General features: G+C 37.8%; 1 protein-coding gene across 2 annotated transcripts in view; it reads left to right on the top strand.

Moving 5' to 3' along the window:
• The window catches only part of BEND6 (BEN domain containing 6), a 64088-nt gene that overhangs the window by 36346 nt on the left and 15703 nt on the right, over positions 1 to 12039 (top strand). Inside the window, exons 2-3 of one of the 2 annotated variants that reach the window (XM_058734322.1) lie at positions 1205 to 1240; positions 3062 to 3239. In XM_058734322.1, the coding sequence (XP_058590305.1) occupies positions 1214 to 1240; positions 3062 to 3239 (205 nt within the window). In that variant the 5' untranslated portion in view covers positions 1205 to 1213. The remainder of the gene's footprint in view (positions 1 to 1204; positions 1241 to 3061; positions 3240 to 12039) is intronic. The other variant, XM_058734321.1, reaches the window with a different exon arrangement.

Here is a 12039-nt window from a genome sequence, read left to right on the forward strand (position 1 = left end):
TTGCATATTTCCTGGTTTTTTATTTGTGGTTACCACTAGGTTTTTATATAACATCTTCTGCATAGAGTAGTCTATATTAGGTTGATGATTGCTTAAGTTTGAAACAATTTCTTACTCCTCCCCAACGTTTTAGGTATATAGTGTCATATTCTACATCCTTTCATTTTATGAATACCTTTGACTGGTTTTTACAGAAATACTTACTTTTACTGCTTTTGTATATTTTACTTTTCATACTCTCCTTTATGGTCTTTCCTTGTTTAGTAGTCATGAACTCTTATTTTTTGTCTGAGAAACTTTTTATTTCTCCTTTGATTTTGTACGATACTCTCTGATAGAGTTTTCTTAGCTACAGCTTTTTCTTTTCAGGAGTTTGAATGTATCATTCCACTTCCTGCTGTCCTGCAAAGTTTCTGCTGAAAAATCCACTGATAGCCTTATGGAGTTTCCCTTGTATGTAACTGTCTTCCTTTCTCCTGTTGCTTTAAAATGTTTTTCTTTATCATTACTTTTTTTTTTTATTTAAAAATTTTTTTTCAACGTTTTTTATTTATTTTTGGGACAGAGAGAGACAGAGCATGAACGGGGGAGGGGCAGAGAGAGAGGGAGACACAGAATCGGAAACAGGCTCCAGGCTCCGAGCCATCAGCCCAGAGCCTGACGCTGGGCTCGAACTCACGGACCGCGAGATCGTGACCTGGCTGAAGTCGGACGCTTAACCAACTGCGCCACCCAGGCGCCCCTATCATTACTTTTTTCCATTTTAATTACTATGTGTCTTGGTATGGACCTTCTTGGGTTGAATTTGGGGGCTTAGGGGGAATCTCTGTGCTTTCTGGATCTGGATATCAGTTTCCTTCCCCAGATTAGGGAAGTTTTCAGCTATTATTTCTTCAAGTAAATTTTCTGCCTTCTTTTCTCTCTCTTCTTCCTCTGAGATCTCTATAACGTGAATGGTATTATGCTTGAGGGGGTCATTGAGTTCCCTAAGACTATTCTCAATTTGAACAAAAGGAAGGAAAGAAAATGAGCTTTTCTTAGCAAAATTAGTTTTTGCTCAGCTTGGTTACTCTCCATTACTTTGTCTTCCAGGTCATTAATTGATTCCTCGCTTCATCTAGACTGCTATTTATTCCATCAAATGTATTTTAAATTTCAATTATTTTGGTCTTGATCTGATTTTTTTTTTATCTCTGTGTTAAAGGTCTCACTGATGTCCTGCCCTCTTTTCTCAAGTCCAGTGAGTATCTTTATGATCATTACTTTATTATTTTATCTATCTATCTATCTATCTATCTATCTATTTTTAGAGAGATTGAGAGAGCATGCATAGGGGAGAGGGACAGAAGGAGTAAGAGAGAGAATCCCAAGCAGGCTCCATGTTCAGCACAGACACAGGGCTTGATCCTACGATACTGGAATCATAACCTAAGCTGAAATCAAAAGTCAGATGCTCAACTGACTTAAGCCACCCAGGCACCCCTTATCATTACTTTAAAATCTCTATCAGACATACTACTCATATCCATTTTGCTTAGGTCCCTTGCTAGTATTTGTTCCTTTTCTTTCATTTGGGACATATTCTTGCATCTCCTCATTTTGTTTAACTCTCTGTGTCTGTTTCTCTGTGTTAGAAAACTCAGCTACTTCTCTTGCCATTTACAATAATAACGTTACAAAGAAGAGGTCCTCTATTGCTCTGTAGTGCAGTGTTCCCTATTCCCCAGGGCCTAACACTTCAAGGAGTGTCTCCTATGTGTGTTGCATGTGCTCTGCTGTTGAATCTTGGCCTTTTCTTCCTTCAGTCCAGTTGTCTGCAAAAGTTTTCTTTGCCTACTGTGGGCATTGTTTGGTCCCTAGCAGGAGTGGGGCCCACTGCCACCTTCTAAAAGGTTCTGGAATTGTGTGGTCTCTCTGTCTACACACTGAACTATTTCTGTTTCACCAGTTTCCTCAGCACTTACCTGTTTCCTGACAAGGACAAAGGGACCATTTGGATTCTCCAGCTGCTTTGTAAGAACTCTGGAGAGTCTGGCTGCTCTCTCTGGTCCAACTGTCTAGATACTAATATTGGCCATTTCAGATTTATGACCCTGAGAAATACCATGTTGACATGATGCTAATGCTGGACATCATGGCTCTTTGGGGAGTTTTTAATGCACTGAGAGGGAAGGAGCCAATCCTGTTGCTCTAAGATTGCCCCTCATTTATCTGGATGTTTCTAACATATACCCTTACCCCATGATCTTTCTCCCTTCCCCTCAAATAGTGGGGTCAGAAAAAGCAAAGACACTTGAATCTGATTTCCTGCCATTCCAGCTACTTATTCCCTAGGCTCCTCCTAGCACCAGAATGTCTCTTCCTTTCCTGTACAACAGAAACTTTCTTTATGTCATACCTTATCTCTTATATTCTAAAGTTTATTTTTAAAAACTTTATACTCCAGCCTTTTAGGTTTGGATCTTTATAAATTCATTACCAAGGCAAATTTGGTAATTTGAGGAAATCCTTTTCTGTCTCAACACAGCCTGTGTTTTGCAACTCAAATGTGTATGTTTCAGAGTATTGTCTTGCTATTGATCTTAAAAATTATTTTTAAAACTAAAAGGAAAGCATGAATGTTTTGTTCTAGGTGAATCTTCTCTCTCTTTTCTCTGATGCAATAAACCCCCAAATTTCTAACAGTCTCAACAGAGAGACTGTGAGTGAAGAGTTAGGGGAAAAATGGAGGGTGGAGATGAATTACAAATATTTGAGTGGCAGTCTGGTTGATCCTTCTCTGTTATACTATTTTCCTACTTTATATTCTTCACTGAAGTTAGACAGAATCCTGATTTTTGCTATGTGAGAGATGTGTGCATGAAACTTTGATGTCTTACCTTTTTCTGAGCTCTCCTGGAGAGAGGAAGACAAAGCTGAGGCTAGTTCACTAGGTAAGACATCTGTAGCAGGAAATGCCCAGGAGATGAGGGTTTTGTAGGTCCCTTCAGCACACAGAACATGGGATAAACCATTAAAGTCACTTTGAAGCTTTTTTTGTTGTGCCTGCCTTGTATTTTAGAGAGACCCATATTCAGGAAATGCCTTTCTGCCTGGTGAGAGCTCCAGTGAGGAAGAAGAGCCTTTAGCAGAATTGTCAAAGGAGGAATTGTGCACGAAAATAAAAAGCCTGAAACAAAAACTAACAAACACCCGGAAAGAAAACAGCCGACTTCGACAGTCTTTGGTCATGCTTCAAGGTAAACTTTGAGAAAACTGACATTTTTAGATGAAAGGGAAAATATATGATAAATGAAAATTATTGCAAATCACCTGTCAAGAATGAAAAAGAAAATCACTACCTTAGAGAAAAAAATCAAACATCACATTTAAAAAAAATCTGTGATTTTCTAAGCACTCTATTGAAGCCTTTAGTTTATAGCTTAGACAATTTTAGATTATTACTACAAAATACCAAATGTTGTATTCACTTAATAACATTCAGTGGATACTTACTAAGCATTTAATAGAGGCTACTCACTGTGGTAGGCCCCAGAAAGAAAAGATTACTAAGACAGAACAAATACACTAAGGTGTTTATGATGTATTGATCTCATTCCCCTCTGCCAGGGAAAGCACTAGAAAATGAGGCCTGTTATGATCCATTACAGAATTACTGGAATTAAAGATCCCATATATTAAATCATAGTTTTGGAATTGGGAAAAGTGGTTTGAGAAAATAATCACAAATTATTGAGAAATAATCACATTCCATTGAAGACTGATAAATGAGAAAGATCCATCTTTGCAAATTAAAAACCACTTGGTATAATGCCTTCCGTATGGTCTTATATTGTATTTAAGTATTTATTTTTCAAAAATTATGTTTTCCATTTACAGTTCAGCACCAGGCACTATTTTGTGCTGCTGAATATTTGGCAATCATATGCTATGGTGGGCAGCATCTTGTTGTAAAACAGTAAATACACAGAACATTTTGAAAATAAATCCCTCTGGCTTCTGCACAAAATGAGTGCAAATAACACAAGGAAGAAAGTGAAGAAGGACCACTCTCTAATAGTACTGCAGTCATCCAGACTAACATGATGGCAGCCTAGCCCAGGGTGATAGCATGGATGCAAAGAGGACAGTTCCACATATTTTTGGAGGCAGACATGATCAGAGACAGATAAAACATGGTGATGAGCTAGATTTACAAAGTAATGACTCACATGCTTTCCTAAGTATATTTATTAAATTGAAGACTTCATAATTTTATATAGAAACAGCTACATCTTAAATGTGTTTATTGCATCACCAAGCCATTATCTCTTTATTTTTTCGACTTTAAATATTGAATTTTTGTAACCAACGTTTTTTTCTGGTGAGGTTTTTGCAAATTTCAAAGAATAGATAATTTTCATTTTTATTTAATCTGTTCCAGAACTTAGAGTATGATTAAAAGCTAGTTTATAAACATAACATAAATTGCTGGTTCAAAGAATTGATTTTTGAGTTACAGACTTTAGTTTGAATCCCATCTCTGCTTATTAGCTATACAACTTTGGCCATGTCACTTTCCTGGGCCCTCGGCCCCACCTTCAATCTTCTTATCTACAAAATGGGGATGAGGGTAATCTGTCATGTCCTTCCTGCTACGAAGATTAAAAGAGATCATTGGGGGGCGCCTGGGTGGCGCAGTCGGTTAAGCGTCCGACTTCAGCCAGGTCACGATCTCACGGTCCGTGAGTTCGAGCCCCGCGTCAGGCTCTGGGCTGATGGCTCAGAGCCTGGAGCCTGTTTCAGATTCTGTGTCTCCCTCTCTCTCTGTCCCTCCCCCATTCATGCTCTGTCTCTCTCTGTCCCAAAAATAAATAAACGTTGAAAAAAAAAAATTTTTAAAAGAGATCATTGGAAGAAATGCTTTCCCCAGAGCACATGATAGGTGGTCAGTAATGGCATTTATTATTATTATTGTCTCTGTTTTTATCAATACCAGAACTTGACACATAAAGCCCAAAAAGAAAATTATTAGACCAATCTTTGTTACACATTTAGATGAGAAAATTCTAAATGAAAGAGTAGCAAATGAGTCTCAATAGTATATGAAAGGAATCACTATGACCAGTTTTTTCTCTCTCCCATACTTCCAAATGCCATTTCATTTTCTTCTCTCTCTGCCAATTTCTCACACCTCCTCCCATATCCTTGCTTTCAGGTGATGACTTTGCTTCCAACTTCAGTGTGAAATTGGAGGATATGAAAGAGACTGTCATCTCCCTGTACACATGCTTTATTTATTTATTTTTTTATATTTTAAGTAAGGATCTCTGCCCAACTTGGAGCTTGAATCCATGACCTCAAGATCAAGAGTTCCATGCTCTACCAACTGAGTCAGCTGGATGCCCTATCCTTGCACCCATGCTTAATGCTTCACACTCTCCTGTCGCTCATGATGACCCATCCTCTTGTAGGGCCAAAGGCAGTCTCTGTGCATCAGATACCATCCTCTTCTACCTAAGAACAGAGCTCTGGAGGTTCTCCCTGCTCTCTGCTACAAGATAAAATTTTCTTCCTCTAATGAATCATTCCCATTAAAATCAGACATACCATTATTTCTCCCATTTAAAAAACAAAACAAAACAAAACCCCTTTCAGGCATTTTGCTTTTCCACCTTCCACCCTATTTGTCTCCTTCCCTTTAGAGAAGAACTCCCTAAATGACTTGACACTACACACTGTGTTCAGTTTTTCCCCTTTTATTCTCTCTGGCTCCACTTTAATTAGTTCCTTTTCCTTCTATTGTAACTTCTTTTCTCTTGATCAGCAATAACCTCCATATATAAGCTTGCTAGTAACAAAGTACCACAAATTAGGTAGCTTAAACAACATAAATGTGTTGTCTCCCACTTCTAGAAGCTAGGATTCCAAAATCAAGGTGTCAGCAGGGCCACACTCCCACTAAAGGTGCCAGGTAAGTTCTCTCTCAGTTTCTGGTTGTTCCTTGGGTTGAGGCCACACAATGCCAGTCTTCACATGGTGTTCTCTCTGTATGCTTCTCTCTCATCATGTTTAAAAGTCCCCCTTCTTATGAAGACACCAATCATACTGGATCAGAGCCCACCCTAATGATCTCATTTAACTTGATTACATCTGTAAAGACCCTACTTCCCAAGAAGGTCACATTCTGAGGTACTGAGATTTAGGACTCCAAAGTTTCTTTTTTGAGGGGACACAATTCAACCCATAACATTACATATTGCTAGCCTCGAAATCCATTTCTCAATGATCATCTAACTACCCTGTAAGAGCAGACTGCAAAGTGGTTATCTTTTGCTCAGTAATTCTTTAAAACTCTCTGAACTAATAATCAGGGATCTTTTTCAACTTATAAAGCCTACTAACTAAGAAAAACAGCAGAATATATATGCCACTTTAGACATTCAGAATGGCAAATGTATTTGTGCTATATATGTATGTGTTAAGCATTTGAAACTTATCTTGTGGACCACAACTGACTAACACCATAAGATATAAGAGGAAGGGGCACCTAGGTGGCTTAGTTGGTTAAGCACCTGACTCTTGATTTTGGCTCAGGTAGTGATCTCACGGTTTGTGGAATGAGTGCCACATCGGGTGCTGCACTGATACCACTGAGACTATTTGGGATCCTCTCTCTGCCTCTTTCTCTGCCTCTCCCTTTCTCAAAATAAATAAATAAACACTAAAAAAAGAAGATATAAAAGAGGAAAAGGTGACATATCTATTGTATAGAAGGTATCCATTTATTTTGTCATTATTTTTAGAAAATGAATGTGTACCATAAAAAGGAAAGCATTGACTGAAAACTCAAGTCTCATAACTAATGAGATTACAGTGAAGAATAAAAAATTAGTTAAGTTTTGCCCAGATTTCTTTAAGCATGATATAAAGCTTAAGTGAAATATGTGTGACTCTCCCTTCTTTCTTGAAATCCTGCTAAAAATAAACTTAAAATGCATAAAAGGAAATGACAAGAAAACCTGAAAGAAGACCACAGGAGATAAAAGATACCAATAAAATTTTACAACCTGAAAAACAGATGGATGAGTAGTGACTAACTCTGTAGAAATCTGAAAACTCAGTGTCTGTGATGGGGGTGAGGAGGGGATAGAGGTAGAGAAATTAAAAAGAAATAAGTCATATCACACCACAGAACTATAAATGGGTTAGGAATTGTCCGTGTGAAAGGGATTAGGATAGTGCTGGTAGTGTGAAAAGACCTACATGAAGAGGTCACTGAAAGGAGGAGTCACTGAAAGACCTACACAAAGACACTTTGGGACCACAAAGTCACATATTCTTCCCATGCTGTCTGCAACTACCACTCTTCACCACAGCAAAAGATGGAGGTTTTCTCTCAGGAGGGGTTGAACCAGAGCTATGAACTCAGGGACACTGGGCACACCTGAGGGAAGGTGATTATTTGAGGAAATCTTCTATCATGGAAAACAGACCAAAACAAACTAAGAGAAAAATAAAGTCAAAGGAAACAGATAATTCAGGGAGCAGAAGAAATATACATGATATAAGAACAGGGTAATTTAAGAAATGAATATCCACCCAGGGGCGCCTGGGTGCCTCAGTCCCTTAAGCATCTGACTTTGGCTCAGGTTATGATCTTATGGTTCATGGGTTGAGCCCCTCATTGGGCTCTGTGCTGACAGCTCAGAGCCTGGAGCCTGCTTTGGATTCTGGGTCTCCCCCTCTCTCTGCCCCTAACCCACTCGCATTCTGTCTCTGTCTCTCTCAAAAATAAGTAAACATTTTTAAAAAATTAAAAAATAATTTTAAAAAAATGAGAAAAAGAAAAGAAATGAATATCCAAAGACCAAGTGGGGAGAAACCTAGAAATTCAATAAAATGTCTGGAAGTTAAAGTTAAGAAAATCTTGTAGATATTAGAGTAAGAAGACCAAGAAAAGGAAAATAGAAAAGATTGGGAAAAATAAAGAATTAGTCCTGGAAGTCAAATGCTCAAAGAGAAGAAGTTCTTTTTTTTTTTAATTTTTAAAAAAATATTTTATTTCTTTTTGAGAGAGAGAGCAAGAGCGGGGAAGTGGTAGAGAGTGAGGGAGACACAGAATCCAAAGCAGACTCCAGGCTCCGTGCTGTCAGTACAGAGCCTGCCCCAGGGCTTGAACCCACAAACTGTGAGATCATGACCTGAGCCAAAGTTGGAGGCTTAACAGACTGAGCCATCCAGGCACCCCTTAATTTTTTTAATGTTTATTTTTGAGAGGGAGAGAGAGAGAGACAGAGTGCAAGCAGGGGAGGGGCAGAGAGAGAGAGGGAGACAGAATCTGAAGTAGGCTCTAGGCTCTATGCTGTCAGCACAGATCCAGATGCGAGGCTTTAACTCATGAACTGCGAGATCATGACCTGAGCCAAAGTCAGTTGCTTAACCGACTGAGCCACCCAGGTGCCCCCAAAGACAAAAAATTCTAAAAGATGAAAGAAGAAGGAGAAGCTAACTGACTAACACAAACTTTTAGATTAAAAGATACCACCAAAAGCAAAAAGACTTGGCTAAGTCAACATTGTGAACTTTTAGAACACCAGAAGTAAAGGGAAGACCCAAAAGCTTTCAGAGAGAATAAGCACGTCCCAGGCTAAGGACTGGAACTCAGAATAGCATTGGCCTCTTCACCAACAACAAAGGAAGCTCCAAGATAATTATGCAATGCCTTCCAAATCTAGACTTCTATACCCAGTGATTTATCAGCCAAGTTTGAGGGTAGAATAATACTTTCACACTTATAAAATCTCACTAATGTGCTTCCTATGATTTCTTTTTCAAAGGTAACAGAGGATGCACTCTTCCCAAATGAGAGAGTAAATCTAGAAAAATAAAAACATGATATCCAGAAAATTGGTGGTCCAATTCAGGAGAAAGACAAAGAGGGGCCATAGAATGATAGTGAAGGGAAGCTCCAGGATGACAAGTATACAGTGGCCTAGAAGCAGCTAGCCCAGATTATGGAGGGGTATGGAGGGCTCCAGGGGAGAGAACTCCAAGAAAAATATGAAATTGATAAATGACATGATGTATCCAAATATAATGAAAGGAGATTTTACACCTCCGACAGGAAGTTTAGAGATGTTTAAGTGAGAGAAATAGTGTAAAATAATAATAGTAATAATAATAATAATGTAATTATTAACTCTGAAAAAATGTTTTAAAGAAAAGGAATTGTGAATAACATTTGCATCACTATAATAATGTAAGCACAATATTTATTGAACTAACAATTGTGTTATCACTATTCTGGGGTGATGAGAAGAGTGTGTACATGTTTGCATGTGATTAGCAGGTGTGTGTGTTTCTGTGTGGCTGGGGGAGGATTTGAAAGAGAGCAATATTGTCATACTACATAGCTGAAAATCAGTAAGTTGGGTTGCCTGGCTGACTCAGTCATAGATCATGTGACTCTTGATCTTGGGGTCATGAGTTCAAGCCCCACATTGCACGTACAGCTTACCAAAGAAAGAAAGAAAGAAAGAAAGAAAGAAAGAAAGAAAGAAAGAATTATATGGATCTGAAAAAAAACAGTAAATAGTTGTATATGCATATTATTATTTAAGACTATGAAGGTAAGTACCAGAAGAAGCATGTAAATGGATTGGAATTGGTGGTCTCTAAGAGTGTTAGTCAAGAGAGGTGAGTGATAGGGCAGAGGACTACTGTTATTCATTATAAGCCTTATTTTACTTAAAAACTGATTAATAATGAGTACATGATAGGTGTTCAAATCTAGCAGCTATCATTTTTTTTTAATCAGTAACTTCCTTATAGGTCAGAAATTGCCAGTTATATTTCTAGAAGAAAAAAAAATCTAGTCACATTAATTACAAACATCTATAAAATATCTACTAACAACCCTAATAAGAAATGTATGTGATCAACGAAGAAAAATTAAAAAAATCACTGGAGGGGCTCCTGGGTGGATCAGTCAGTTGAACGTCCAACTCTTGATTTCAGCTCAAGTCATGGTCCCAGGGTCATGGGATTGGGCCCTGCGTCAGGACTCTGCATTGGACGTGGAGCCTGCTAAAGACTTTCTCTCTCTCCCTCTACCCCTATCCCCAGCTTGTGCTCTCTCTCTCTCTCTCTCTCTCTCTCTCTAAAATAAAAACAAAAACAAAAACAAAACAAAACAAAAAAACCCAAAACCTCACTGGAGAAATATATAAACCTAAATTAATGGAGAGGTTTGTCACATTCATTGATGAGAGGAGAAGATACCAATTCATCCCCAAATAACTAATACTTTGAGTGGAATTCCAATAAAAATACTAATGATTTTTTGCTTTGTTTTGTTTTTGGGAATTTGGCAATGATTATTATAAAGTTAACCTGAGAAAATAAATAGGCAAAATCAATAAAGAACATTCTGAAAAAGAATATGAGTGTATAACCTATCAACATTAAATCATATAAATTTCCAATTATTAAAAATGACTTGCTAGTGCAAGATCAGCAGATCAGTGGAACAGAATGCATATCTCCCAAACAGAACCTTATATGTGATACAGAAACTATCCTAGAGGCCTTACGGCGTAAAGGTAGAGAGTATAGATTTAGAGGGGCCAAACCACCTGGGTCCAAACCCCGGCTCTGCCACCTACTAGCTGTGTAACCATATGCAAGTTGTTTAACTGCTCTGTGCCTCAGTTTCCTCATCTCAAAATGGAAATAATAAAAGTACTTAGCTGGGTGACATGTGAAGCATTCAGAACAGAACCTGGCTGTGTAAGTATTTGCTATTCCAGGGTTCACTATCACAAATCATCAGGGCCAGCTTCATGGATGCCTGACCTGTACAGTCCCTGACAACCCTACTCTTAGAAAGGTCCCAAATACTGGTTAAAAGCTCTGCTGTCACCATATTAAAAATTTTTTAAAAGGTTTGAACAAGGAGTGCTGCATTTTCATTTTTGCAATGGGCTTGGCAATTTATGTAGCAAGTCCTGCAAGTTAATCAGAAAAAGGATAAATTATTCAACAGATGGCCCTGGGGAACTTGATATTCCAGTGCATGTTGGGGGGAAGGTTGGGCAGGTTCAAATTAGGTGGTCATTTCACACCATATGGCACACTAAAATCATAGCTATACAGTTTAAATAAAAATGCCATCTTCTGAATTTTGAGTGGGAAGTACTGGTTTAAACACATGATGAAATTTATCTTTAAAAATTAATAATACGTATTTTCTAATACTGTTTGTTCATTGAATAGGCCTAGAAACATGAACTCAAGAGCAAAAGGCCTTTCTAGCACCTAGATATGGTCTTATAATAACATTTCCTTCTAAAAGGAGCTAGGGTTCCTTGGAGAAATGGCTGATTCCAGAACTTGCACAGGAAATGTACAAAATGAGCCTTGTTGGGGCCTAGAACAGGAAATATAGATGAAAATCTTGTCATACCAGCAAGCAAGGCAGTTAGCAAAGACTATGTAGACATGCCAACCAGAAGAGGTTCCCACTGGCCAAAGATGGGACAATATGAGTTTCAATAATAATGATACCCGCAACAGGTTATCATATATATTTAAATGCATGAGTTCATAATGGTATTCAAAAAAGAAAAAACTTAATGATCATCTGGAAACTGGCAAATATAGATAAAAAGTCAAGTATTTGCCCTGTCATTATTTATTATATGAAATGAACCTAAGCATAACCAAACCGTTGATGGGAGGAAGTTTCTCTTTGTACAAGAATTCTAGCCAATAATTGAAGAAGAATTAGAATATCACCATTTTTCAATCCCTTATGATGTAATGAAATATAAATGGTGATCATCAGTGACAGCTAATACCCAAAGAAACATTAACCATGCATTCTATCACTACCTGATAGAATTTAAAACACTACCTAAATCTTATCAAGACTTTATATGTAATTACCAATTTAGAGCAAATACAGGGAACAGAATAATAAGTTAAACATGACTTTGTAGATACAATCAGCAAAATCCCACTGCAGGAAACCCTGTAAAACTTACAACCCAATTTCTT

The sequence above is a fragment of the Neofelis nebulosa genome, chromosome 6 (assembly GCF_028018385.1).
Source record: "Neofelis nebulosa isolate mNeoNeb1 chromosome 6, mNeoNeb1.pri, whole genome shotgun sequence".
NCBI classification, from domain to species: domain Eukaryota; kingdom Metazoa; phylum Chordata; class Mammalia; order Carnivora; family Felidae; genus Neofelis; species Neofelis nebulosa.